A 26,964-nucleotide genomic window follows, 5' to 3' on the forward strand; every position below is an offset into this window, starting at 1 on the left:
CCCCCTCCCCCCCCCGCCCGCGGCCCCCACCTTCGTCTGCAGGTTCCGCAGGCAGATGATGGCCTCCTGGTACTTGGCGGAGGCCTGGTCGTATCGGCCCAGCTTGAAGAGCCGGTTCCCCTCGCCGTGGAGCACGGGCACCGCCTGCAGCCTCTCCTCGTTACTCAGACTCCACGTCTCCCTCTGGTACTCGCTCGGCGCCTCCACCTGGCCCAAGGGTGGCAGCGGGTGAGGCGGGGACCCCGGCGCCTGCTTCCTTGGGGGGGGGGCAGCCTGCAGGACGGTGCGTGCTAGCCACGTGCAAGTAAGCAGGGCCCTGAGTCAGATCCTCTGTGCAAATGAGGAAAAGACGCCCTTTGTCAACACACCTGCCTTCCAGCTTCAGAAGATTGTCATGATACTCGTTTGGCTAAAACGAGACACTTTATTCCCATCTGCTGGATAAGTGTCATTCTAGGAGCTCAGATATACAATGTACATAGTGACACCTTAGAGGTGATGACCTTGTGCAGTGTACAAACCGCTCAACTGTCCTAGCAGCCCCACTGTTGACATAATTCTTATTTATCTGTTCATCCACGGAGCCCTCAGGCTGAATCTCATCCTTGGCCACAAGCTGAGTCCCGACCGGAGCTTGACCGTCTCCCACCACCCCCGAACACGAGCTGTCAGTCCCCCTGGGGCCTGGGTGAGAGGGCGTGGGTGGTCCTGTTCAGCCTCCCCGGCTGCCGGAGGACCAGGTCTGAACACAGGACCGCGGGGACTCATTTGGAAACTACTGGAAACAAGGACAGAAGCTCAGGACAGAACCGACAGAAGTCAAATGCCTCCGAAGTGAACCTAGTGACCCCTGGCTGGTCCCCAGTGGGCCTTCGGACTTTTGGGGGTCAGATTCCACGTTTGCTGTGGTTTATGAACCCTCTTGGGCTCCATAGAGAAAGCAGGTGACCCCCAGTGACCACCGAGTTCCGGGTCCCTGCTGGCCCATTCCCGGGGGTGGGGGCGCAGAGTGCTCCCTGAGGCTGGGCCGGCCCCGCCCCTCCCCCGCCCCGGGCACACCTGCCCCGCCCCGGGCGCACCTGCCCCGCCCCCGGCGCACCTGCCCCGCCCCCCGCGCACCTGCCCCGCCCCGGCGCACCTGCCCCGCCCCCGGCGCACCTGCCCCGCCCCCCGCGCACCTGCCCCGCCCCGGCGCACCTGCCCCGCCTCGGGCGCACCTGCCCCGCCCCCCGCGCACCTGCCCCGCCCCGGGCGCACCTGCCCCGCCCCCCGCACACCTGCCCCGCCCCGGGCGCACCTGCCCCGCCCCGGCGCACCTGCCCCGCCCCCGGCGCACCTGCCCCGCCCCGGGCGCACCTGCCCCGCCCCCCGCGCACCTGCCCCGCCCCGGGCGCACCTGCCCCGCCCCCCGCACACCTGCCCCGCCCCGGGCGCACCTGCCCCGCCCCGGCGCACCTGCCCCGCCCCCGGCGCACCTGCCCCGCCCCCCGCACACCTGCCCCGCCCCGGGCGCACCTGCAGCAGCTCTATCACGAAGATCAGAGGCTGCGGCTCCTTCTGCAGCTCGTCTAGGTCGTCGTAGCCCAGCGTGTGGTAGGCGAACATGTTGGCCAGCCCGCACGTGTGCGCGTGCCACTCCGTGGGGTCCTTGCCCTCCGCCACCTGCCGCAGGCTCCGGGACAGGACGGGGTAGACGCCTGTGTGCTGTGGGGAGAGACCGCCGTGGCGCCCGCCTGTCTGCCCCGGCTCTGGGCCCTGCGGCAGCCACCATGCCTGCGCGTGGCTGTTGCTACTTATTGTCCCCGACTTGCCCCCCGCTAATAAGTGGGGCTCATTGTGTTCCAGGCAACTGCTCCCTTAGCGCCTTCGGCGCTCAGAGGACCCAGTGCGGAGGCAATGCTGTTACCCACACTCTGGAGACGAGGAGCCTGGAGCCCAGAGAGGCGAAGTAACTTGCTTAAGGTCACACAGCCGGGAAGTGGCAGAGGCGGGATTCAGACCTGGCCCCAGGGGACACACTCTCCCCGCAGTGCCATGCTGCCTCCCTCGGCCTTGTGTTCAGCTCCACGCATGTCTCTCCCCAGGAGCCCAGGAGTCTGTGACCCGCAGGCAGGGAGGTGTGGGGAGCAGGGGAAGGAGCAGGCTCCAGGGACGGGGCGGCTGTCGTGGTCAGAGGTGGTGGGTACAGAGCCGGCTCGCCCAGCCTCTCCCTGCAGTGGGCACTGGGCTGCCCTTCTGGGGGTGCAGGCGGCTCCAGGAAAGACGCGGTGTCGGGGACTCGGGACAGACAGAGCTCAGCGTGTCCTCCAAGGCACCGGCATGGGGGTGAAGGTCGGCCCTCCCGCCCCCGCCAGCTGGATTAGCCCGGATTAGCCCAGAACACCCGGGGCTCCTTCGGGAGAGAGGCGACCAGATGGCAGTTAATCCCACAGGGACCGAGGCTGGACTAAAGCCGGGAGCGGCCCCCGGAGCAGCTGGCTGGGGGGGGGGGGCAGTGTGCCCGGCGGGCGGCCCCTGCGTCCAGCGCGTCCACGGGCCCCGGGGCCAGGCAGCTGGCTGGGCAGGACCTCCGGTAATGACCTTGTCCCGCGAGGCACCGGCACCCTCCTCGGGGCAGCAGGGGGCTCGGGGGCGCCGCCAGGCCCAGTGGAAGCGCAGGGAGGAGGAGGGCCCTGAGTCCTGTGCACACCCGGGCGGCGCCCCCGTGCCCGTCTCGGGGGCTTCGAGGCCCGGGCTGCTTCTGTCTGACGGGCCGTGTCCATCCTGCCGACGGGGCGCCCGAGGCAGGTCCAGCGGCCAGATGGGTTTGTCTTCCCCGCCACCTCGTGGAGCTTTTACCAATTCGTCCCCAACAGTCGAATACCGAGGGAGTCCGGGCGCTAAGGAAGATCTCTGGCTCACGTTAGAGACTCAGGATGTGCAGCCACGCGGCCACCATCCAGGGGGCTGAGGACCCGCCGCCCCGTTGGATCGGCCAGAACTCCCGGCCCCTCGTGGAATCGGAGTCGGCAACCCGCGGCCTCTCTACCGGGCGCCGGCACAAGACCCCCCAGCGTCCTGCCTGCGTGGGGGTGGGGCGGGGAGGAGGGCCACCCAGGGCAGGGGCTCCGGCCCCTCAGTGACCCTGCCTCCCGGGAGGGGGGGGAGGGAGGAAGCCCCCCATCTTCAAAGTGAGGCCTGAGGACGACTCGGGAAGAGGGCTCTGCAGGGAGTGGGGGGCACAGCTGGGCCCTCCTCAGTCCTTTGTCAAACACACGTGAGATCCCACTGGTCGCTGTTGTTCCAAAACTCAGACTGCTTCTTTTTAAGGGTTATTTAGTTTTGAGAGAGAGTAAGAGAGAGACAGAGTGTGAGCAGGGGAGGGGCAGAGAGAGACGGAGACACAGAATCCGGAGCAGCTCCAGGCTCTGAGCTGTCAGCACAGAGCCCGACACAGGGCTCGAACCCACGAACTGTGAGACCGTGACCTGAGCCGAAGTCAATGCGTAACTGACTGAGCCCCCCACCAGGTGCCCCCTAAAACTCAGACTCTTAAGTGGAGACATGGCCCCCAGAGAAGGGGCTACGTGAAGTAACCATGCCAGGCCTTTCACGCTTCCTGGCCCGGGCGCCACCTCCGTCCTCACGTGTAGACCTGGCGAACTCCTCTTCATCCTTCAACGCCCAATTCAATGTTGCCTTGAAGAAGTTTCCCCCAAGACCCTAAAGCAGCCAGCTGCCCGTCTTCTGCGGCCCCAAAGCACCAGGCGCTGGCTCCAGTGTCCGCTCCTCCTCCAGACTAAGGTCCCTCGAGGGACAGAACTGTTTCATCCCTAACACCGGGCACAGCCCGAGCCTGGTGCCCAGTGAACGGCTCCAGATTGATAAGCAGACAGACACACGGCGGTGGATGCCTGGTGATGCAGGACCGGATGGATGATGAATAATGTTGGCTGCAGGGGTGGGGGCTTGGGGGATGGAGGACGGGATGGCGAAAAGGGGAAATGTCAGATACACATGTGCGTGTGTGCACGAGTGTGTGCACGCGTGTGTGCGCTCCTGGCGGCCCGCGTCTCAGGGCTGGAGGGAGGCCCCGCCGTAAGCGAAGCCAGCAGATATTCGGAGCCTGCTTTTCTGAAGACTTGGCTCGTTGGAAGCACGTCTGTACAATCGTCCCAAGCGTTTGGGTGAAGGGCCCCAGGGCGCGGAGCGGGGAACGGACGCGCCCCCAGAATTCGGCAGGTGAATGAAGAGAGGACGACGTGCCGGGCGGGCGCCCCTAGCGGCAGACGCCGGCATCGCAGCCTGGCTCTGGCGGCCGCGGGGTGCGGGATCCCACCTCCTCCCTGCCCTTTACTTGTCTGGCCCAGACCAAGTCACTCTCCTCCTCTGCCCCGTGTGCTTCCTCCTAAATAGGGGAGCTCGGGGCGCCTGGGGGGCTCAGTCGGTTAAGCGTCCAACTTCGGCTCAGGTCACGATCTCACAGTTCGTGGGTTCGAGCCCCGCGCCGGGCTCTGTGCTGACAGCTCGGAGCCTGGATCTGCTTCCAATTCTGCGTCTCCCTCTCTCTCTGCCCCTCCCCCGCTTGTGCTCTCTCTCTCTCAAGAATAAATAAACATTTAAAACTTATTTTTTACCAAATGGAAATAATTTCACAAGGCTCACAGGAGTGGGGAGGAGCAGAAACATGAGCAGTGGTCCAAAGTCCCCAGGATCCAGCAGTCGTGTGCGGGGCAGGGGCGGGGGGGGGTCCCACGTCCCACCAGCAGCCGCCACACGACGGTCACTCTGGGGTGGCCCTCCCGCATGTGTGCAGAGCAAGGCGACACAGGGCTGCCTCGGCCCGGAGCCTGGCAGGCAGGCGGGGGGCTACTTACGATGGAGTCACACCAGAACTCGGCCACCTCGCCGAGCCGCATGGACGTCAGCAGCACCTCCCAGACCTCCAGCTTGAACATGTTCCCGATGATGATGTGCATGGGGTGGCCCGCGCGCTTGCTGTCGTCGATCACCGTCCGCTCCTCGTCGCATTTCATGGTGCGGAAGTGGAAGATCACCTGTTCACCGCAAGACAGGGCCCTGGTCTAGACGCACCTCCCAGCGCCCCTGCGGAAGCCCCCCCCCAGGCACCCTCAGGGGCGCCCTCAGGGCTCAGCTCACCCAGCCCCAGCCAGATGCGGGGACCCCAGAGCCACCGCCCCCCGCCTGGGCTCCCCCTGGGAGGACCCCGAGCCGCCCTCTGGCAGCCTGCGGGTCAGGAGGTGCTGCTTCCTCACACCAGCCCTAGGGCTGTGGCCACAGACCCAGCCACCCGTGGACACCCCCCCCCCAGCCGCCGGGAAGGTCGCCCGACATTTGTAGACAAAACCATGACCCCTGAGGAGCCCTCCTTTTAACTCAACATTTGGGGCTCCAGAAACTTCCAAAAGCCCTTCCCCCACGCCAGAGTTAAATTTGCCGGCATGAGACATGTCCCGTGAGCGGGCACCCATCCAGAGGCCCCCAGAAGCTCAGAGGCTGGCACTCCGGGAAGAGCCTGCCCGGCTGGTCTCGGCAAAGCCGAACGCGGTTTCGGCGCGAAGGCTGCCGTGGGGGCCCCTGTGTGGTGTGGGGGGCGGGGCCCACTCACCCGGGACCCTGTGATGAAGTTGGGGAGGTCCCCCGAGCCTCCGTGCAGGATGGTTTTCTTGACCCCTTCCACGTTCAGGAGCAGAGCGGCGTCCATGGCTCTGGGAGGGACGTGTGGGCTCAGGCGAAGATTATCTCCCTGCAGGAAGGCGCTCAGGCGCTCGGGCGGGCGGTGGAGACACGGGGATTGGCCCGCAGGGGTGTGCGTGAGGAGCCAGTCGGTGAGGCCTCGTCCCTGCTCCTCACAGTGAAGCTCCCCCCCCCAAGAATGGGGTTTGGGGAGAGACGGTGGGGGGGCTCTGAGCCAATGGCCGAGAAAGAGTTTTGAAGACATCTTTGGTGCAAAAGGGGTGACTGTTAAAGCCCGGGGACGGGGCCCCGGGGCAGGAAGAGCTGCTTGTCCTCTGCCCTCAGCTTGCCCCACACTCCTGCTCCCCCAGCACTAAGAAGGAAGAAAGCCAGGTGGGGGCGGGAGGGATCAGGAGAGAGGCCTCAGGCCACCCACGGGGTTCCCCCTCCCCTCCCCCCTACTCTGCGCCCAGGAGACACTGTCGGAGGGCGAGGGGACGGGGGAGAATACGTTTCTGGCCTGGGGGGCTCTAAACCCGGTAAGAGAAGGGGGCAGGTTTGGGCAGAGTGAAGAGCCTCTCTCAGTCCCGCTCCAGCCTCCCCTGCAAGGCCCGGCTGCCGGGAGCGGGACTCTCCTCTCCTCTTTAGAGTCCCTGCCCTCTGGGACCCGGGGAGCTCAGTCCCTGCATCCGGGGTCCCCTTTCTGGTCTAAAGGGGCAAGTGGCCCGAAGGACTGGTGTTTGGCGCCCCCTTGTGGCGGAGGAAAGGGCCGGGCCGTGGGGACACAGCAGCGACAGATGAGGGCACTGGCTTCCGAGGAGCCTGCCAGAACTGTGTTCAGAGGGCCGCCCGCACCTCCTATGGCCTGACCCCGTGCCCCTGGGTGCCTGCCATCCTCCCGAACCCCATTTTCCAGACTGAAACGGGAAAACCGATCTCTCCCGCCTCCCTCCCCAGGAAGCTGAGAGGTCTCCCTGGAGCAGCAGGTGGGACCCCAAACCCAGCACCCTGGGACTCTCCCACGAGGAGCCATTGACACGGGGGGGCTTAGCCTGAGCCCCCAAACCCAGACTGGGGCGGCTGGAGCAGACCTCTCCAGGCCCCCTCCCTGGGTGCTCAGACCTCCAAGGGCCCAGATCCATCCGTCTCTGGGGGGGGGGAGTGAGGGGTCCGTCCCCTCTGTCCTGTCCTGCTGCAGCCGCGCCGCAGCCCAGAGGCGCCTGCATGTCCACTCGGGAGCTAGAAACACGAGGAAAAGCCACAGGGGTCGCCATACAAGTCCAGGGAGGGAGGGGGGAGGACCGATCCGCAGGGGTGAGGTGGGGGAGGTTGCTGAAGCTGATGCCAGAAGGATCACTCAAGCCGGGAGGGGCTCAGGCCCTGGCTTCCCAGGTCGGTGTCCGCTCCTTCCAGGGCACCGGCCGTTCCACAGGCCAAGGAACCGGGCAGAATCTCGGCTGCTCGACGGGGCGCCCCCAGGGCGGGGCAGGCTGGAGCGCCCGTCAGCACCAGCCCTCCTCACCCACAGGGGCGCGGGGGCCGCACCCCAGAAGCCTCTGCCCGGGACAACTGACCGCGTCTTCTCCTTACAGGGAGGGGCAGGAGCCCCCGGCCCCACCCCCACTCCCCCAGGAGCCTGCTCCTCGGCCCACCCTCTGCCTGCCACCCCTCTCCCCTCACCCCCCCGCCCCCCTGCGAGGCACGGGAGAGCCTTCTCATTCAGAAGAAAATGTTTCTTCTTCCTTCCCCCGTTGCCATGGAGACCGCGCTCCATCACCTGGGCTGCCAGGGGCCCTTGGAGCCCCAAAGGGAGGGCGGGGGAGGGTCTCGTCAGGCGGTCACCCCTGCGCTCCGGATGCTCCAGGGGGTCGCGTGACCTGAGGTTAAGCATTCGGGTTTTAAAGCAGACACTTGACCCCTGGGGGTGTGCGTCGTCATCTGTAACAGGAAAGAAGAGCACCGACCCAGCCGAGGAAGGAGGATGAGGACAGGACACCGCCCAGCGCCTGCTGAGTGCCGGACAAGCGTGAGCTGTCCCCTGACGCCGCGGACGGGCACACAGGGCACCGTCACCGGCTGGGACGAGCCGGTCCAGCCCGAGACGTACCGCGTTTCCCCCACACTTGGAGCTTGGTTTTCCTAAGAATCACCACGCCCGTTTCCCGTATTTCATCGGGAAGGGGCGTGAATTAAATCCCCCGGATACGAGCAACACACACGACTGTGCGGAGCAGGCGGCAGTCCAGCCCGGGAACCGGCGAGGCAGAGAACCCTTCAAACGGCAGCTCGCCCCTCGGTGGCCACACTGGCGGCGCCAGCGGCAGTGGCGTCCTTACCCCACGAAACAGCAAGTCAGAGCCCGTCACTCAGAGTCCAGCACTGATTCAGGAAACTTCTCCTTCAGTTGCACGTGTGTGTGTGAGCTGGGCGGGCGTCTGAGCAAGGAGACCCCCCCCAACACGCTCATTTTTCAGGGCACAACGCTGGGGTCATGATTTTCTGGGATGACTGGTGATGTGGGTCACGCCCCACGCTCTGGATCCGAGGGGGTGCTGGCTGCATGGACCCTCGACCGAGGGAACTGGGGAGCAGCTTAACTTCTCCGACAGCGGCTTCCACATCTGCGAGGCTGCCATCGGCCAAGCGAGCTCATCACAAGGACTCAGCACACCAGGACCCGGTGCCTGCAGCTCCCCCAGCAGAGGGGGCGGGTGGGGTCACCCCGCGGCGCAGTGAAGGGCAGAGCCCCAAGGAGCCCACCAGCGGCGACCCCGCAGAGAGGGGGGTCGGTGAGGTCGGCAGCAAGGCAGCCGGGAGGAAGGCGGGCCCGGGCTGCCTTGGGGTCTCCAGGCAGTGGGAGAGGGCTCCCCAAGCTCTGGGGCTGGGGCACCGGATTCTGCAGGCGGGCTCGTTGGAGGGGACGCAGAGGTGAACCCTGGTCTGTCCCCCAGAATCTTCCAGGGGCCAGAGTGTGGGTGCCGAGAGCGAGGAACACAGAGGGAGGGCCTGAGACCCTCCCCCGCGGGGTGCGGGCCGAGACGCGGGCCCGGCCGCCTGCGCACAGACCCAGCCTGGCCGCGCGGCGGGGCGCCCGGACGCGGAGACAAAGGGGCGGAGCCCGCTGCGCCCGCCCGCGGGGGGGGCGGAGGCACGGATGGGGCGGCCAGCCAATCGGAGGGCAGCGTTCCCGCCGCTAGAGCGGGGGCCAATCGGATCCCGGGCCCGGCCGCGCTGCGGGGACGTGGCCAATCAGCTGCGAGGACCGGCCAGGGGGCGGATCCGCGCGGAGTTTCAAACCCGCCGGGTGGGCGCGGAGCCGCTGCTCGGGGCGTGTGCGGCCTGCGCCGGGGGCTGCGGGGTGAGCGCGGCCCTGTTCCGGCGGGACCTGGGCGGAGGGGGGGTCCTGGGCGGAACCTGGGCGGAGGGGGGGGGTCCAGTCAGGACCTGGGCGGAGGGGGGGGTCCAGTCAGGACCTGGGCGGAGGGGGGGGGTCCAGTCAGGACCGGCACGCAGGTGGGGGCGTCTGGGGGTCGCGAGGTGCCAATCGGGCGGGCGGGGGGCGGTCTGGGCGGCGGGGGGCGCCCGGGCCAGTCCTGAGCCGGCCTCCCTCGCGGCCTCAGGCAGAGAGCGGAAAGACGGCCGGAGCTGCCTAGACGGCGGCCGCCAGGGACCGCAGGAAACGCTGCCCGGCCTGTCCACCCTCTGCCCTCCCCCGGGCCTCGCTGACCCCCCTTCCAGGGAGCAGCTTCCTTCCCACACCCGCAGCTGCCACGTGCCCCCACATGCAGCCTGGGGGACCTGTGTCCCCGTGGAGCCTCGGGGTGGGAGGGGGAGGCCCTGCTGACCTGCCTTCTGACCCCCTCCCCAGGATCTGGTGGGCGGATCGGACTCTCGACCAGGCACATGGCTTCCAAGTGGCCGGGCGTGGGGGTGACCGCGCGCCGCAGGCCGCTCCAGGACTGGGAGCAGCTGGAGGAGGAGGAGGCAGAGCCGCGGGCGGGCGGCCACACCGAGCCCCCCGGCGGCGCCCTGGGCTCCCTGTGCAGACAGCTCCAAAGGAGGCTGCCCCTGAGGGCCGTCAGCCTCAACCTCGGGGCGGGGCCCTCCTGGAAACGCCTGGAGAACCCAGAGCCAGCGCAGGGGCTCCAGGCCGCCGCTCGCTCAGCCAAGAACGCCTTGGGCTCCGTGTCCCAGGTAAGGCTGGCGATGCCAGCGGTCCCTCGGCTCAGGGCTTGCTTGGTGCCCGGCGGCTGTGCCTGCAAGGGGCCCCTGGGGACGCTGAGCCGAGTTCCTGCACTCAGCAAGCCGGTGAATGAATGAATGAATGGAAAGGGCCACGGAGGCTGCAAGTGCAAGATGACGGAGCGGTGCTGTCACAGCACGGCAGGGGAGGGGTGCCCGGGACGAGGCAGGCAGGGGAGGGGCGCCCGGGACGAGGCAGGCAGGGGAGGGGCGCTGCGGAATCGCCCAGGAGGGCGGAGAGTCCAGGGCGAGCCCGACACACGGGGCCGGGGCGCCCGTCCAGGTGGCTGGGGTCAGAGGGCTGGGAGGGGTGCGGAGGGCGGGCGTCCCGAGCGCTGAGGGTGTTTGGTCAGACTCTCCCGAGGGTGACTGGGGGCCGGTGGGGAGGGGTTTCAACAGGGGAGCGACCAGGGAGCGTGTTAGTGCTCGTCCCCAGCTCCCTGGGGGGGGGGGCGAGGGGCGCGGGCCTGGCCTGGCCGAGGCGTGAACCTAGGAGGTGCTCGGAAGGGGGGTGTGCGAGGACTTGCGTCAGATGCGACGCGTGGACACAGAGATGCCACACGTGCCGGCATGGGGGTGCCTGGGGCCCTGCAGGTGAACGCGCCTCCAAACCCGAAAATGGGGGCCGGTGTCCCCCAGAAGGGACCGCAGCCGTGGCGGCCGACGGCCTCCGGGGAGAGAACGGGGTGGGCGCCCCTCGGTGTGGGACCGGGACCCTCTGCTCAGGGGTCTCGGAGCCACGCGTCGGCCCCGGCTCCGGGAGTGGTCGCCTTTGTCCCCACAGAAACGTGGCGAGGCGGCGTGCCAGCGGCCGCACAGCTCACCAGACGGGACTTGTCCCGCCCTCTGGACTCGGGTTCGCCGGGGCAGACGTGCTGGCCCCGAGGGGCCGGCCCAGCCCCCATCCAGCCCGTGGGGAGGCCCGGGAGTGAGGGCTGCGCCCCGAGGCTGAGGACCCCCCAGGGGCTCTGAGTCGTTGCGTGTCACTGTCAGGAGAGGTCCCTTGGGAAGACTCCTCACCGCGCGGAGGGCGACAGTGAGACCAGAGGCAGGTCCCGGGGGGCCTTCGAGCGGCGCCAGGCCCTTCCGTGTCCTGAAAGAGGGTTTGGACCGAAACGAGTGTGGACCCCACAAGCCGGCGGCTGGGCTGCTGACCGGTGCCCCGGGGGCTCAGACCGGCCCCCTGCAGCGGACCCGCTTTTCAGGGACCCACGCACCCCCCCACCCCTGGGGCCCAGAGCCGCCTGCATCTGCGCGGCGGTGGCGGGGGGGGGGAGGGGGGCTGAGGGGCGGGAGGAGCGGCCCGGGACCCTGGGGACTCGCGCCTGCCGTGTGCTCACCTTCCCGCGTGTCGGTCCCAGAGAATCCAGGAGTCGTGCCAGAGCGGCACCAAGTGGCTGGCGGGAAGCCAGGCGAAGGCCAGGAGGAGGAGAGGGGCACAGAAGGGCCGCGGCCCCCCGGCTCGCACCCCGGGCCCGAAGAGCCCCCGGCTCTGTGCGGCCGCCCCGGCCCCGCGGGAGGGACACTGCCACCGGCTCGCTGCCCACCCACGGCGGCCCCGGAGGGGGCCTGCCTTCCGGAGCCCCCCGTCCTCGACGGAGCCCCTGTGCTCCCCCAGGTAAGAGGAGGGCGCTTGCTCCCAGCGGGTCCTGACTCCCCCTGTGGCTGCCTGGGGGCATCTGTGACCCGACCCAGCCCCCCCCCCCCGCCCCCCGCAGCGGGGACCTGGGAAGCCCTTCGGGGACTTGGTTTCCCTAAGAAGGAGGCGAGCCCGCTCTGACAGCGTCACACCCGCCCGGCTTCTCCGTGAGCCCGAAGCAGGCTTCGAAGCCCTGCAGAGGCCGCCGGGCTCAGGCCCCGTGGGGGCCACCGCAGGGCGCCTCCGTCTGCAAGGTCACTGCCCCCGACCTGACGGGCCCGGAGCCCCGTGCTCCCTGCCAGGTGCTCCGGGTCGCACAGGCTGTCACCTCCCAGAGGGCAGGCAGGGCCCCGCACAAGGTGCCCCCGGCCGGAGGGCCTGTGCTGCCGGCTTCCGCCAGTCGCTGCTGCGGCTTCCCCTCCTTTCAGTGAGTCTGAGAGCGACGCGGAGCCCGCGGGAGCGGGACTCCAGCACCCCCGGCGGCTGTCCCGCGAGCCGGACGCGGCCGTCGCGGCTGAGGGGAGGTGAGCTGGCGGCCACGCCTGCGCGCGGGAGAGCTGCGTGCGGCGCCCCTCGAGCCCTGCCGCGCGCTTAGGCCTCTCCGACCCGGTGCTGCCCGGCTGTGTGACCCCGGCCCGGCCCCGCCCTCTCTGAGCCTCGGGCTGCCCGTGTGCGACACGGTACCTGGTCTCCGAAAGACCTGCCCTTCCTGCAGCGCTCCCCACGGCTCGGCCAAGCCCCCATGGCCGCTCTGCAGCCCCCCTCACCCGGGGCCTGTCCCCCACTCCCACGAGGGCCACGAAGGGCTCCAGGGCGGGGCACAGCCAGCTCTCCCCAGCGACACCCGTCCCTCCCGTCCCCAGGGGCGACGTGACCGTTTCTCTCCTCGGTGACTGAGGACAGCGCCTTCGGAGACGCCCGCCTCCCGAGGGTTTTCTCCGGGTTCTTCCCCTTCCTCCTCCTCCTCACCCTCGAACACGTGCAAGAACAACGTAGTCCTTTCTAGAAAACCCTGATGAGCTGATGGGCCCAGCAGCTGGGAAGCGCACGCGCGTGCAGCCCACCTGCCGGGTGCCGCTGGCCCCACTGACCCCGCCCCCAGCCGAGCCCCCCGCGAGCCGGAGCCACCCTCCGGGCCCTCGTCCCCTCGTTCCGGGGAGGCCCCCCCTGCTCCGAGCCCAGCGAGGGGCCCCAGGGGCTCGGCGCCGCAGGAGGCAAGCCACGTCTGCGCGCCGCGAGCGCACACACCGAGGGCCTCCGCCCGCGCCGGCCGCACCTGGCTCTGCCCGCGGCCGCCCGGCCCGCGCGTGACCAGGGGGACGGGGTGGGGGCGGCTGTCCCCTCCACCCCCCTTTGGGGCTCAGAGACTCGCCCTGACGTGGCCGCCTCGATGGCAACGTGAAGGCAGAGGCACCAGAAGGTACTCGAGCTCTGAGCTGTGACCCCGAGCAGGGAGCCCCATGCCCGGGGCTGCCCTCCCGCCTGCCCCCGCCACAGCCCTGCAGGAAGGGGCGGGGGAGGCGACTCCGGCCCTGAGACCCCGGGCCCACGGACAACTTTACGCTGAGCACGGGGCACGGGCTGTGCAGGGGCGGGCGGCGCTGTTCGGTAGCGGCCTCTGCGCTCGGCAAGTTACTTCAGGCATCTGCTGCGGCGCTTTATTAGAAAGAAACCCGCGTGTGACTTCCCCAGATACCGCTGCTTGTTTGTAATAAAGACTCTGCTTCTGTGTCTGACATCTGTTGTGTCGCCCACGCGCACGCACAAGCACGTGTGCACACACCCACACGTGCACACAGGGCACGCGTGTGCACACGTACGCGCATGAACACAGCCGTGCACACACACACCCCCGCCCCAGGCAGCAGGTCTGCTCCGGGCGGGGACCCCCCACCCCCCCCCAGCGGCCAGCCGGCCCCCAGCTCAGGGACCAGCCACCACGCACGGCGAAGCCTCCTGAGCTCAGTTCGGAACAAAGCACACTTTAAAGGCAAATCAGGTTTTTATTTCAGTGACAACATTCAAGAGTTAAAAACCAGCTCACGTCAAAATCAAGACCAGTAGTAAAAATCTTTTAACTCCGCAACGCTGTTTGTCTTGTTAGAAATCTGATTATTTTACACTTGCTTTTCTAACGGATTTTGTACAAGGCGGCCACGAGGAAGAAGAGAAACCGAACCCACCACAGAACCGACCACCACAGGTAAGACAGAATCACACACGTAGGAACGGTCAGACCACGGACAGGACCGGACGGGCTGCCGCGCGGAGTGAACGGGCCGGGGGTCGAGGGTGGGGGCCCCCGAGCGGCCGTCCTGCCCCTCCTCCGTGCCGCCTGCCTCTCCTGGTCCCAGCTGGGGTGTTTACGAGGCTCCCCGAGCCCAGAGGGACGGGAAGGGGCCGGGGGGTGCTTTGGCTCTGAGCCAGAGAGAACAGGCTTCCGGCACTTGGTGCCCAGAACCCCAGGGATCCGCGAAGTTGGTTATTTAAGGCGGGTCCTGCCTTGAGGCTCCTTCCTAGCTAGGGCGCCCCCTCCTGGGCGGGGCTGCACCCCCACGCCCCAGCCGCAGCCCCGCCGTGACTCTGGCTTTCATTTAAAGATTGGCGCCACCTTTTGCCTGTAGGATCTTTATTTCCAGGGCGCAGATAAGAGCTCCAAAGCGGGGAAGACACAGTTCGAAAGGCCAGGGGATCCAGCCTCCCTTCTTTCAGGGGGTCCGCGCCCCCACAACCTCTTTGGAATACAGGGTTCAGACACGGTTTTCCATGGCCCAGCACCCAGACAGGAGGGCCGTCCATCCAAGTGGGCGAACAGAGCCTACTTTTTAAAACGTGTTTCGTGGAGCCTGAGCGCGGGGGCGGGATATGCAGGAAAACCCCGGGCGCCCCCAGACCCTACGGGCGGGGCCGGGGCGGGGGGCGGCAGGCAGGCCTGCGACGGGCACAGCCGCCGGACGGGGAAGAACGAACGTGCCACGCGGGAAACGAGGAGCTCTGATCAGGCGGGAAGGAGGGGGCCCTGCTCCCGGCGGCAGGCACCCCGGGGACCGGAAGGGCGCTGAGGAAAGCAGCCAGGCCAGGGTCACGGACGCCCCGGGGAGGGGCGGCGGCCACGCCTCCAGGGGACAACACGGCTTGCTCCTCTCTCTCCGACTTCAGTGCACGGACACGTCCACAGAAGCCACTCGTGCGGGAGCGCGTGTTGGCTACCGGGTCGCGGCCGAGGCGGCAGCGGCGCTCGCGTGCACACGCCGACTCACCGCGAGCAGCCCGCGTGTGACAGCACCTCCCGCCTTCCCGATCGCGGGTGTGAGCCGTCCCGGCTCCACAAAGGGAAGGGGGTGGCCGCCTGCCAGGCCCCACATCTCAGCTCCGGACCCCCTTAACCACAGCGCCCCCAGAACCAGGGCACCTCGGAACCACAGCCCACAGCACCCCCAGAACCCTGGGCCCCCAGCCACGGCCCCCGGCTCCCTGGGACTCCAACCCCCCCCAGCCAGGACCCGGTGCTCTCTGTCTCTCGCACCCCCGGCCCGGGGTTCCCGGGGCAGGGGATCTAACTCGGGAAGAGGGAACTCCACCACCTTATGGGCGGAGGCCAACGGCAGGAGCTTCTGGAAGGAAGGGGACGGCGGAGGATCAGAGCACGTCTGGCCCACGTTAACGCAGGGCAAGTTTCGGGAAAGACGGCGGCCTCGGGGAGAAGTAGCTGCGCTCAAGCCGGTGGTGCCTTCCGGGGCCCAGAAGGATGAAGTGCGGGAGGGGGGAGGGCGCCTGCGAGCCCAGGAGGCAGGGCCGGAGGAGACGCCCCCAGAGGTCCCGCCCATGCCCACAGTGCAGACGCGGGGTCACACCTGAGCCAGCGGGGTGGGGGCTGCGAGCCCGGGCACCTCCAGCCCCGGCGGGCGTGCCGGGCAGTTCGCAGCAGCCGCTGCGGGGAGGGCGCTGGCCGCGTGGGAGCCGCAAGAGGTAGACACGGAGCGGAAGCGACACGGGACCCACGCAGGTGCCTGGACGCCGGGACTGGACGCGGGGCGGCCCTGCCGGGGGGCTGGGCCGGCCTCGGGGGCCCCGAAGCAGGCCTGGGCCTGGGCTGGCGGCAGGAGGGCTGGGGCAAGAGCTGAGCCCTGCCGACCTCAGGGGACGACCCGGGAGGCGGCGGTGGCCCCCAAGCAAGCTGCGTGCAGGGGGGAGGGAAGAGAGTACAACAGTTTGAGCCAAAATCACACACTCCCCCAGAGCGCTGGGGTCTCGGCTCTACGCCTTCCGGGAGCCAAAACAGAATCCGTGTGAGCAGTGCTGCGAAGGGCGAGCCGGACCAGGCCCCGTGGGGGGTGGGGTCCCTGTTCCTGGGACACGTGGTTTGGGCGTCAGTGCAAAGCAAACCGCCTCACGGAGCAGGGATCCCTCCCCATCCCCCTCCCTGCCTGAGGGGCGGGGTGAGGGTGAGAGCCCCCCGGAGACGGGGTGCTCTGACGCGCTGAGGCCCGGAACGTCCCAGGACACAGAAGTGCGAGAAAGAAGACAGCCCAGGCGTCAAAAGCCGCGCACCAATCTCAGCCGCGGGGACCCTTCCGACCCCATAGGGAAGCCAGGGCCCAGGGAGGGCGAGCGATGGGCTCAAGGGCTCTCAGCCGGCCCGGCCGGGCCACCGCGCAGGGGCGCAGCCCCACAGGGCAGGGCACCAGGCGGGAAGGAACACGGAGGACAGGAGGGGGACAGTGGGCAGCCGCAGGACAGACCGTCAGCACCAGGCCCCGCCACCCCCACCCCGCAAGGCCATGGACAGACATGCGGACAGAGGAGCCCAGGGGACGTCCCCTCCCTCGCAGAAAGTGGCCACTTGGCCACAGGAAAGCCGGGCCCCTGATGGTGACCCAGGACGTCTCGGGGGGCCGGCACGATGCCCCACTCACCCGCCCACCAGGCCGCCGGGAGGCCGAGCCTGCCTTCAGAAGGCCCCCCCCCCAGGGCCTGCCTGGCACCACCAAAGCCCCGGGACCCCAGGGCGGTGGCCGACTCTGCCCGACCTGCCAGCTCGGGCCAGGCCTGCCCCCCCGCAGGACTACACGGACGCCGACCGGGACTGGGGCTCGCGGTCACAGGCCCCGCACGGGGAGGCAGCCGCTGCTGCAGAGACCCTGGGGTCTCACCCCCTCGCGGCCCAGGGAGCCCCCCCGGGCTCCGCAGGGTCCCTCCCCACTCGGACACTGCTGGACACATACGGGAGGGGAAAAGCAGGAAACGGCCCGTCTCGGGGAGCGCCACCCCCCCCGGCCCATGCGCGCAGCCCGACCCTCAGGGCACCGACTCGAACTTGGGGGGCCCACGCGCCCAGCTGAGCGCGGGCAGCGGCCGCTCCTGGTCCTTGTCGGACTCGGGCTGGCTCTGGGCCCGCTCGGGCTTGGGGTTGGCGGGCGGCTGCGGCTGCTGCACCGACATGGTCCTGCGCAGGTGGCTGCGCTTCCGCAGGAACTCGGGCTGCGCGTGCAGGGCGAAGCTGCCCTTGCGCAGGACCATCCGCGAGTTGTTCTTCTTCGGGCGCGAGCGGTGGCCCGCCTCCAGCGCCGCCAGGTGCGCCGCGTAGCCCTCGCTCAGGAACTGCGGAGGGGGGGGGGGCGTCAGCGAGCCGGCGGGGACAAGGCCTGGCCGCGCCCCCGCCCCCACATCGCCTGGGCGCAGCCGCGGGAAACGGGGAGCCCACTACCGCTAAGAGCTCCCCACCGGCCCTGAACAGCTGGACCCGCCGGGCACACCGTCTTTATCACCTGCCGCTCAGATCCCCAAATAGGAGTCTGTGCCATCACCCAGCTTCCACCCCATGAACTCCAGCAGGTCGTGGCCCCCACGGCTGCCCTTCCTGCCCACCCCCCCCCAGAAAGGGGGCAGCGGCCCAGCGGCCTCAGCAGGGCCGGGGCCCTTACAGCAGCAGACTCGCAGGGCCCCCCAGGCCTGCGGACGAGGGCCTGCACGTGCACAGTCCCCAGGGCCGCCTGCGGGCGTCAGCATCTCCCACGCGGCGCTGCTGTCTGACCGGCCCTTGCTGGTGGCTCTCCCGCGCCCCCCACTCGGCCCGCCCAGGCTGCTCTCAGTCCCTGGACGGGCACCCCCGACCTGGTCACACTCGCCAGAAACCAGGTGCCACCCCTGGGCCTTGCTGCCGGCTCAGCCCACCCCTCTGATCCGCTCACGGCCAAGTCCAGCCCACCCGTCCTGCCTCAGAAGTGGCTCTCGGCCCTTCACCTTCTCTGCCGGCCACTGCCTGCCCCCTCCTCTGAAGGGCCTTCCCCCTGCAGCCTGAGGACCCTCAGAATCACGACTCACCCCCAGAATCCCAGCGAGCCGAGGGGCGACCGTCAGCCAGGCACTGAGGGCCCCCCGCCGTCTCCTGCTCCCGCCCCCGTGGGGCCCCAGCTCTGTCACCTCCTGACCTTCACTTTTGCGGCTACTCTGTCACAAAGGCCCCTCCAACCTCACACCTTTCCTGGACAATCTCTTCAGATCCCCCAAAGCCAGCCTTGCCCCCATCTTCTGTTCTGCCCCGGGGGGGGGGGGTCACAACCCCGGGCTGCCCGCCATCCATTGGAATTTTTCCATATACCCCGCTCGCCTGGGGGACACGACATCTGACTCCGCCAGGGCCCCCCCGGCAGGTGCCCACCGTGCGTGGGGAGACCGCGAGCGAATGAATGAGTGAGCAAATGAAGGAACGAACAAGAACGACCGAATGAGGAAACAGAAGACGCCGCCCCTCCCGCCCCCCGGGGCCCCGCCCCACCTGGCACTGGGCCTGGTACTTCTTGGTGGGCCGGCCGACGATGAAGATCTGGGAGGGCAGCAGCCCCAGCACGCTGTACACGGAGATGTCCTTCGCGGAGCCGTAGGCCGCGCTGATGCGGATGAAACACTGGAACGCAGGGCAGCTGGTGGGGGGCGGGGCGCGCACGGGGCCCAGGCGGGCTCCAAGTCCAGGGGCTGCCCTCCCGCCCCGCCCTGCGCCCCGCTTAGGGGGCTCCGCCTGGGGAGGTGAGGACCACGCCCCCTGCGGCCCCCGCCCGAGCAGCCATTCCGGTCACCGGAAGACGGGCAAAGACGTGGACAGGAAAGGAGGCCCGGCTCTGCGCGTCACAGGGCGGGGGCAGCTCTGTCCGGGCCTGACCCCCCGCCCCAAGCCGTCCACACCACCCCAGACCGCGGTGTTGACCCAGCTGCCTGGGCGCCTCCAGTGCCGGGTCCTAATGCTCACTCACCCCGCCCCCACAAGACGCTAGCCCGTCCGCTGCTCTCCCTGAGCCCCCCCACCCTCAGGTCCCAGGTCCCAGTTTCCCTTCCTCCTGAGCCCCATCATCCGCGGGGTGACCTCCTGCCCCCGGGAAGACCCCCCGACCACCTTGGCCTCCATCTTGCCATCTTCACGATCAGCGGCCCCCAGGACCAAGCCGAGATCCGCCCTCTGGACTCCGCAGGCCGACTGTGCGCCTCCCCTCCCGCCCGCCGGGGACGCTGCTCTGGCACCGCCTTCCGGTCCCCCAGGCTGGCCGCTGAGAGCCGCCCAAGGGCCACGCAGCTCTGGTCCTGAACCTTCTTTCAGCTGCCCCCGGAACATTCTTCCCAAGTTCTACCTCCCGCCCTGGGCCGCCACTCAGTCCTCTGCATGACCTGACAATCCCACCTCGCGATGCCTTTCTCTCCAGCCCGCGGCCGCCTCCTGGATTCTGGCTGGCCTCTGCCTTGCTTGGCCTCCCTGCCTCTCTCATCTCACTAATCTGGTCTCCGCAGAGCCACCCCAGGGCTCTTTCTGCAGCCCTAACTAGTCACCGCCGCCCCCCAGCTCCCCACTGCCCTCAGCAGAGTTCATGGCCTTGGCCAAGGTTTTCCAAGGTTTTCAAGGCCTGCCACCCTCAGGCCCAGATGACCTCCAGGCCTCTGCTCCCACCTGAGCTGGTCTGATCCTGTGAGCACCAGCATCCTGGATGCCACAGCTCTAAGAACATCCCAGGCTCTCTTCTACCTCAGTGCCTTTGCACATCCTGTTTGTCTGCCTGGCAAACTCCTATTCATGCTTCAAGACCCAGCTCAAGCGTTACCACCCCCTGGAAGCGCTCTCTGCCCTCCCCAGGCAAACGTAGGTCCTTCCTCCTCTGCATGCCAAGAGGCCTGTGCTAGTCACCAACCAGTAAAGTGTCGATTCACACATTTTTCTTCCTCTAGATCAGGGATTGGCTTACTTTGTTGCAAAAGACCAGATAATCAATATCTTAGGCTTTGCCTTGTGCTACAGTCACCACTCTGTTCCTCTGCGGCTCAAAGCAACCTTACACTCTGCGCCAGCAGAGGACCGTGGCCGCGGCCGTGCTCCAAAGCCTCTGTGTTTCGAGGCACAGAAATCGGAGATTCGTATCACTGTCACATCGTGAAGTAGCGGTCTTTCGATTCCCCCCCCAACCGTTTGAAACCATAAAAACCATTCTCAGGCCAAGGTCACCTCCAAGAAGGGCTGTGGCTGGGTCTACCCCTGGGCCACAGATCACTGGATCCCCCCCAGGAGGGTGTGTTAGGATGCAGACGGCTGGGCCCACTCCCCAGTTTCCGATGCAGTGGGTCTGGGGGTGAGTGGGGGGCAGGGAATCGACATTTCGGTGTCGACTGAATGAACAACCAGCCGCAGAGACAGGGTCCAGGCTTTGGGGTCAGGAGATGAAGGAGGAGAGTATCAGGGTGAGTCGCCGAGCGTCAGGCAGGCTCCCCGCCCTCCTGTCCCCGCAGAGGATGACGACGCCCACCTCGCGGGGCCGTGAGGCCCCCCCGGGCGCGACGCAGGCCGAGGGCCCTGGGGTTGGGCCCGCACTCACCTCCTGCACGAGGTTGCGGAGGAAGAGGGCCTTCTGCCGCAGGGGGTCGTGCACCAGCCCGTCGGAGAAGAAGATCATGCCCTGGGGGAAGTTGTGCTGGCACAGCCAGGACACCACCCTCTGCTTCTGCATGTCCGGCCGGCCCGTGATGTACACGATCAGGTAGCCCAGATCCTGCCAGTGCCTGCGGACAGACGGACGGCACGGCGGGTCCAGCGGCGCGCCCCACCCCTGCAGCCACCCGGCCCCCACCCGCAGCTGTCCTGAGGGGCCTGGGGACCGCAGGGAGGGACCGCAGAGCCACACCGTGGGGGGCTCAGCCCCGTGAGCGGCACGTGTCCCTGGATGGCCCACGGGCACCGCTCGCCCGCGGCCAAACTGACGCCCGTCCCAAGGCCTCCGCCGTCGCTCAGGCTTCCCAGCCGCGGACGAGCCACCTCTGCCTCCGGGGCCGCCCCTGCCTCCCTACCTGCTCCCCTCGGTCCAACCAGCAGCCACAGGGCCTGACCCCACCCCCCCCCCGCCTCGGCGCCCTCCTGAGCCTTCGCACACACCCGCACCGGACTCCAGTCCCACCCGGGCCGTGCACCCCCCGCCGCGGTCCCCCTGCGAGGCCGAGAATCGCAACGAGGGCCGTCGTAAGGCGGGGAAGGATGCGTGCACACCCGCCGCGTACTGGACGGGGCCCTGCCGCTACCCGTTACCACGGTGACCGCTGCCTGGGCCCAAAGCCATCCCTGGCTCCCCAGTGTCCCAAGGTCTCCAGTCCCCCGTGCACCTGGGACCCGTCACACTCTGCCCCCGAGCGCCCCATCTCCCCGGCCACACGGCTGCTGTGCTCTCCAGCCGTGGACCCCTTCCCCGGATGGCGTTCAGGGCTTCATCTCCGCACAGTCCCATCCCCTAGTGCTTCAAGGCCCCCTCCTCCAGGAAGGCTCCCCTTCTTCCCCGGCGGGTCAGCCTCTCCGAGTCTGCTCCCACAGCACGGTGCCGCCCTCACCGGGGACTCTGGCTGCAAGATGCTCGACGAGCCCGGACCTGCTGGGGGCGGCTGTGGCACTGGCCACCCCGGCTCCCCGTACACAGGGGGCTCCCAAGCCTGGAGAGCGGCCTGAGGGACGGGGGCGGAGGGGGGTGCGGAGGACGCGCCGCACGGACGCACAGGCTCCGACGCCACCCCGGGGCTCTGGCTATTTCCGAGCTGAGCCCGCGTGTGCACTTGTAAGTAGCCGGGTCTACGGACCGCGGCAGGGCCAGGAGCCCACGTGAGGAGCACTGCATGGGCCCCCCCTTCCCAGCCGCGGGAGGGGGCGCTGGCTGGCGGGCGGGACTGGAGATGTAAGGGGATAAACCCCCACCCTCCCCGGACGAGCGAGGTTTGCCAGGAGTTCGAGCCTGTGCAGGCCGTCCTGGCACCAGTGCCCAGCAGGGCCTGGCTCTGAGTCCGCCTCTCAGAAAGGTGGGGGCGGGGGGGGCAGGGGGGAGGGAGGAAGGCAGGGAGAGGAGGAGAGAGGCAGGGAGGGTAGGAGAAAAGCAGGCAGGGAGAGAGGGAGACAGGGAGGCAGGGGGGAGGCAGGGAGGGGGCAGGGGGGGGGGGGGGGGGGGGGGAGGAAGGCGGGGGGCTCTTAGAGCTCCTAGNTAGGAGAAAAGCAGGCAGGGAGAGAGGGAGACAGGGAGGCAGGGGGGGGGGAGGCAGGGGGAGGGGGGAAGGCGGGGGGGCAGGGAGGAAGGCGGGGGGGGCAGGGGGAAGGCAGGGAGGGGGGCAGGGGGAGGGAGGAAGGCGGGGGGGCAGGGGGAAGGCAGGGGGCAGGGGGAAGGCGGGGGGGGCAAGGAAGACAGTGGCTCCCCCTCGCTTTCCTCTTGGCGACCCCCTTCTGCAAGGCTGTTTCCAGCCCCGTCTCCGGCCCGTGCTGGTCTGGACTCCAAAATCCAGCCGCCCTGCCCCCGTCCTGCCCCCGACCCACCTGTGCTCTGCTCTCCCTGGTCCCTGTCGCCCTGTGTCCTCCTTTCCGGCCCATCAACATCAGTTTTCTATTTGCTTCTTGCTTTCCTACATTTGCTCATCTTTGTACAGCAACTTGGACTGACAATTTCCAGCCATCCCCCCTTCGGGGACTGTTTCTGACGCCACCTCTCCCAGGAAGCCTGCCCTGCTTTTTCCAGTCACCTGTACTAGCTCCAATCTTCCACCTGTCACTGAGTGCGAGCTGGTCTCAGAGGGTGGCCCCCAGGGAGCCACGTGTCCCGTGGTCACACCTTCCTGTGGTCCCTTCCCACCACTACTCACAACCAGCAGAGCGTATGGGAAGGTCACGTGACCCCCAACGCTGGGTCATAAGAAGACTTGCGGCCTCCACCTGGGTCTCCAGAGGTGACGCAGGCTGGCCACGTGGCCAGAGAGCGAGCCCGGCCAGCGGGGAGCAGGAGTTCGTGAGGACAGAGGCCTTCTCGGGGAGCCGCGGGTGACCCCCTCGCCCAGATCATCACCCGGCTGTGCGTCATGGGGACACCCCACGTGATGACAGCCCACCCACAGAACCACGAGACACGGACTAAAGAAGGGTGACTTCTGGCAGCTTCATTTGGAGCCTCTTCTCCCAGAGACCAGGACACGGCCGATTGGATCCCGCCTGGAATCAGAACTCGGGAGACCTGGCCTGATTGGCCGCAGAGACTAAGCCGAGGCGGGAGGGAGGCAGGGGCTCGCAGGCGTCTGTGGAGACCCTCGCACCGTGCCCAGCGCCGCCCCCCAGAAAACGAGGAGCCCAGCTCTCCCGGGGCCGCTGGGAAGGGGCGGGAGGGAAGGCTCACCGGACGACGTCCACTGCCCCCGGCCGGACCTTGGGGTCGCTTCCCATGATAGACACGCTGGCGGCGAAGGACCCGTCGATGCTGAACACCACGCACTCCATGCCCCGGGGCAGCACCGTGAGGTAGCTCATCGCAAAGGTTTGGTCGCCCCTGCAAGGCACTGCCTGGTCGGCCCGCACCCGAGGCCGCTGTGCGCCGGGGGCCCGGCCTGCCCCGCCGCGTGCCTCCCCCACACGGGGGCACCCCACGGCTCTGCCCGCGGCCGGCCCGGCTGGAAGGGCCACGGGGGCGGCCCCAGGTCTTACCTGACGACCATCTTCACGGGGTAGACGCCCACCCCCAGGCGCCGGGGCCGCGGCACGCTGTAGGTGATGCGGCCGCTGCTGTTGGTGATCTCCGTGTCCAGGTGCACCCAACGGCCCGAGGACGGCTCCGCCATCACCAGGATGTCCACCTGCGCCGGTCAGGGGCCAGGGCCGCCCTGAAGGCCATCCCGCCGCCTCCGCCGCCCGCCCGCCCCCCGCCGGGCCTCCGGGCCCGCTCCGGCCCCGCCCCCCGGCGCGGCCCCGCACCTTCTCCCCGGTCAGAGCCACCATGTCCAGGGGCCCGTACATGAAGCGCCCCACCAGGACCTGGGGGCCGTCTTCCGCCGCGATCACGTCGTTGGCCCGGTGGTTCGCGGTGACGTTCTGAAAGCAGAGACCAGCTGGGCCTTTGCCACCACGGCTGGCCACACACTTCCTGGCCACACTATCCGCAGGACCACAGGGACACGGGTCCCTGACGTGTCGCCCTTTCTGAGCCGTGGACCCGGGTTCCCGCAGACGGACAAGCGCGCTGCTCCTGACCCTCCCCTGCGCCCTGAGGTGGCGGCCGGTCCCGACTGTCCTCCCCCTCGGCCGGTGGGCTGGAGCCTGGCGCCCCCGGCCTGCCTTCCACATCACCGTCTCCCCCACAGCCACTCACCAGGCGTCCCCTTACTGGGAACGGGAACGTGCCAGGGCGTGGAGAAGTGCGTGAGGACCCGCATGCACCCGCGCCAGCCACGGCCTCCCAGGTCCCCCCCCCCCACCCCCCGCTCCAGATCTTTTCGGACACAGAGTCATTTTGTCTCTAACCATCCCAGGCTCCCCAGACTTCTCCACTTCCGGTTTCAATTCGTCCCACAGCTCAAAGGCCCACCTCGGGCCCGGACACCAGCCACCCCGGCCTCGCCAAGGCCAAACCCCTCAAGCCGGTGACCATCCCCATCGGCGTCTGTGCCTACACCGGAGCTCCCTCTGGCCGGGGCTCTGCTTACAGCCCTCAGGGGGGTCCTCTGTGAACATGAGCCCGGCGCCTCCCATCCATAAAGCACAGAACTGGGGCTCCTGGGGGGCTCAGGCAGTTAAGCGTCTGACTTTGGCTCAGGTCATGATCTCACGGTTCATGGGTTCAAGCCCCGTGTCAGGCTCTGTGCTGACAGCTCAGAGCCCGGAGCCTGTTTCAGATTCTGTGTTTCCCTCTCTCTCTGACCCTCCCCTGCTCACACTCTCTCTCAGAAATAAATTAAAAAAAAAAAAAAAAAAGGAAAAGAACTGTTGACGCCCAGGGGCCTGCAGTGAAGTCCCAGTCCTGAGCTCAGCATCACAGCCGTGCCCGGTGACCTCAGTCTGTGGCCCCCTGCTATCATGAGCCTGGGGCTCCAGGGCCTTCCCCCCCAACTCTGCCTGCCCCCACCTTCCAGCCTCCCCACTATGCATCCGAGAAGTGCCCCGTGGACCCCCACTCTCCATTCCCATGGCGTCTACATGCAATTCAGCGGACCCCTCGTCTGCACCGGCCTCCGGGACCCAGACCCGCAGACGGTCAGGCAGCGGTGCAGGCTGTGCTGCTAAAACTCCGGAGAGGAAAGGCTTCACTAGCGGGAACAGACACACGGAGAGACGCAAATCAAACCCATACTGCTGGACCCCATGAGGGAGGAGAACACGCATCCACACGAGAACCCGTAGCGCTGTCCATGGTAGAGAAAAGGTGGGAACCACCCAAGTAGCCCACAACTGACCAACGAGTAAATAAAATGGGTCCGTCCAACGGAGATCCTTGGCCGTCAAATGCAATGAGGGGGACAGGGATCATGGTTGGGGGGTGGTTACAGGGAAAGGGGTCTCTCTCCGAGGTGACCATAAGATCCTAAAATTGTCCACAGTGATTGCACACCATCTGTGAACACGCTCAAATCCACAGAATTATACACAAATCCACCTACTGTACACTTTAAGCGGACAAGTTGTAACAATGTGATTATAGCTCAATAAATAAGGTGGCAAAAACAGAGTTGATCCGCAGAGCACCGATCACCTTCTGCCTTTCAGGACTGTCCTCAGGGTCCACGTCTGAGGCTCCCACCAGACTGCCCACCGGAGCAGTGGCTGTGTCTGTGGACCCGGCACAGTGGGCCACATCCCCAAGTGACGATGCTTTGCTGAGTACATAAGTGAATTTATGCATACCAAACTCCTATTCATACTTCAATGCCCTACAGAGGTGACTCTCCTTCAGGGAAGCCCTGTGTGGTCTGTTCCGAATCCTTTTCTCCGTTTTCTTCCTAACCTGTGCCTCCTTTTATCATGGCCAAATCCACACCAGGCCACGCTCAAAGGTGAATCAGACTGTGAGCCCCACGGTCATGGGCAAGACCCTGCTTGACTCACATCCACGTCTCCAGAGGCTGTCATACAGCAACTGCTCCGTAGCTGGCATCTCGCCCCCGTGCCCAGCACCCTGAACCCCGCCCTGGTGCTACCCTGGAGCACCGGGACCAAGTCCCTCATCCCGCGTAGCCCCGACCCCACCCCCACCTCCCTGGAGCCTGCAGCCCCGCCTGCCACGCGGAGCCTCAGCCCCCCGGGCAGCCCCACTCCCTGAGACCACCTGAGACCCCCGTCCCCGCCGGGACACGGTGCTGATTACCACATACCCGCAGCTTGACCTGGGTCCTCTTTCGAAGCCACTTCTCACGGGGGTTGGCGGGGCTCAGTGCGGCAGGATCCACGCCCGCGTTCTCCTTGACAGTCACGCTCTCGTAGCGCATCACCTGAGGGACAGCCGCGCGGGGCTCCAGGTCAGCTGGGTCCACCCGACCCCTCCTCCCAGCAGGCTGTCAGGGCCTCAGGGCCCACGGGAGGCCGGGAGCCCCAGGACCTGTCTGCTGCCACCCTGACAGCCGGGGCAGAGCGCGGGCTCTCAGAGCTCCGCCTGGGAGCAGCCTCTGCGCACAGCACCCAAACCCGCAGCCCCTGCTCGGGTCCCATTCCCTGCCTGCTGTTCAGGCGGGCGGTCCTTACTGGAGGCCTCCGTCCCCACCCGGCCCCAGGGCGCCACCCCTCCCCACTGCTCTTCCACACCCAAATCTGCTGTTCCAGTCTCCATCCTGAGGATGGACTCCATGCCTGTCAGAACCAGGCACCCCCGCAGCCACGCCCCACTGAAGACTCACCCTGCGTGGCTCCCACCTGCCTCCTTCTGCACCTGCCCCCCCCCCCCGCAGGCTTCCCCCAGGCCTCTCTGCGCCTGGACTTTGCCGGGCCCGGCCCAGCCCGGAGGCTCACTCCCTCTCCTGGCTCTCCTGTCTTCCAGGGACTCCCCCTCTACCCTCTGGGTCCAAGGCTCCTCCCTGGAGCCACAGGGCTCATCCCTGCACTTCTCTGCCTACAGTGACCCCCATAGCTCACAGGACGAGACAGATCCGGTCTCAGTCCG

The 26,964-nt window shown here is 67.9% G+C and overlaps 3 protein-coding genes across 6 annotated transcripts in view; 1 reads left to right on the forward strand and 2 right to left on the reverse strand.

Annotated features, from left to right (window-relative positions):
- Positions 1 to 6,021, reverse strand: part of AIPL1 (aryl hydrocarbon receptor interacting protein like 1) — a 7,625-nt gene extending 1,604 nt beyond the window's left edge. Inside the window, 4 exon segments of the mRNA XM_039254519.1 lie at positions 31 to 207; positions 1,516 to 1,704; positions 4,857 to 5,036; positions 5,609 to 6,021. Coding sequence (XP_039110450.1) covers positions 31 to 207; positions 1,516 to 1,704; positions 4,857 to 5,036; positions 5,609 to 5,941 — 879 coding nt within the window. The 5' untranslated portion in view covers positions 5,942 to 6,021.
- A 2,423-nt stretch (positions 6,022 to 8,444) lies between these two features.
- On the forward strand, positions 8,445 to 12,759 carry PIMREG (PICALM interacting mitotic regulator). Of its 3 annotated transcripts, none has more exons than XM_039254486.1 (5): positions 8,445 to 8,470; positions 9,545 to 9,870; positions 11,280 to 11,536; positions 11,986 to 12,081; positions 12,421 to 12,759. In XM_039254486.1, exons 2-5 carry the CDS (start codon positions 9,580 to 9,582, stop codon positions 12,452 to 12,454), a joined length of 678 nt encoding a protein of 225 aa, XP_039110417.1. In that variant the 5' UTR covers positions 8,445 to 8,470; positions 9,545 to 9,579; the 3' UTR covers positions 12,455 to 12,759. The 3 variants fall into 3 exon arrangements, with proteins under 3 accessions (XP_039110417.1, XP_039110416.1, XP_039110418.1); XM_039254485.1 differs by lacking the exon at positions 8,445 to 8,470 and adding an exon at positions 8,967 to 9,034; XM_039254487.1 differs by lacking the exons at positions 8,445 to 8,470; positions 11,986 to 12,081 and adding an exon at positions 8,967 to 9,034.
- A 1,693-nt stretch (positions 12,760 to 14,452) lies between these two features.
- Positions 14,453 to 26,964, reverse strand: part of PITPNM3 (PITPNM family member 3) — a 60,501-nt gene continuing 47,989 nt past the window's right edge. For both annotated transcript variants that reach the window (XM_039254538.1, XM_039254537.1), the window contains 7 exons: positions 26,183 to 26,299; positions 23,793 to 23,909; positions 23,526 to 23,674; positions 23,221 to 23,370; positions 20,410 to 20,593; positions 18,336 to 18,464; positions 14,453 to 17,158 (listed from right to left, as the gene is read on the reverse strand). In XM_039254538.1, the coding sequence (XP_039110469.1) occupies positions 16,856 to 17,158; positions 18,336 to 18,464; positions 20,410 to 20,593; positions 23,221 to 23,370; positions 23,526 to 23,674; positions 23,793 to 23,909; positions 26,183 to 26,299 (1,149 nt within the window). In that variant the 3' untranslated portion in view covers positions 14,453 to 16,855. The remainder of the gene's footprint in view (positions 17,159 to 18,335; positions 18,465 to 20,409; positions 20,594 to 23,220; positions 23,371 to 23,525; positions 23,675 to 23,792; positions 23,910 to 26,182; positions 26,300 to 26,964) is intronic.

This window comes from Hyaena hyaena, unplaced genomic scaffold (assembly GCF_003009895.1).
Source record: "Hyaena hyaena isolate Hyena2069 unplaced genomic scaffold, ASM300989v1 scaffold_492, whole genome shotgun sequence".
Taxonomy (NCBI): Eukaryota; Metazoa; Chordata; class Mammalia; order Carnivora; family Hyaenidae; genus Hyaena; species Hyaena hyaena.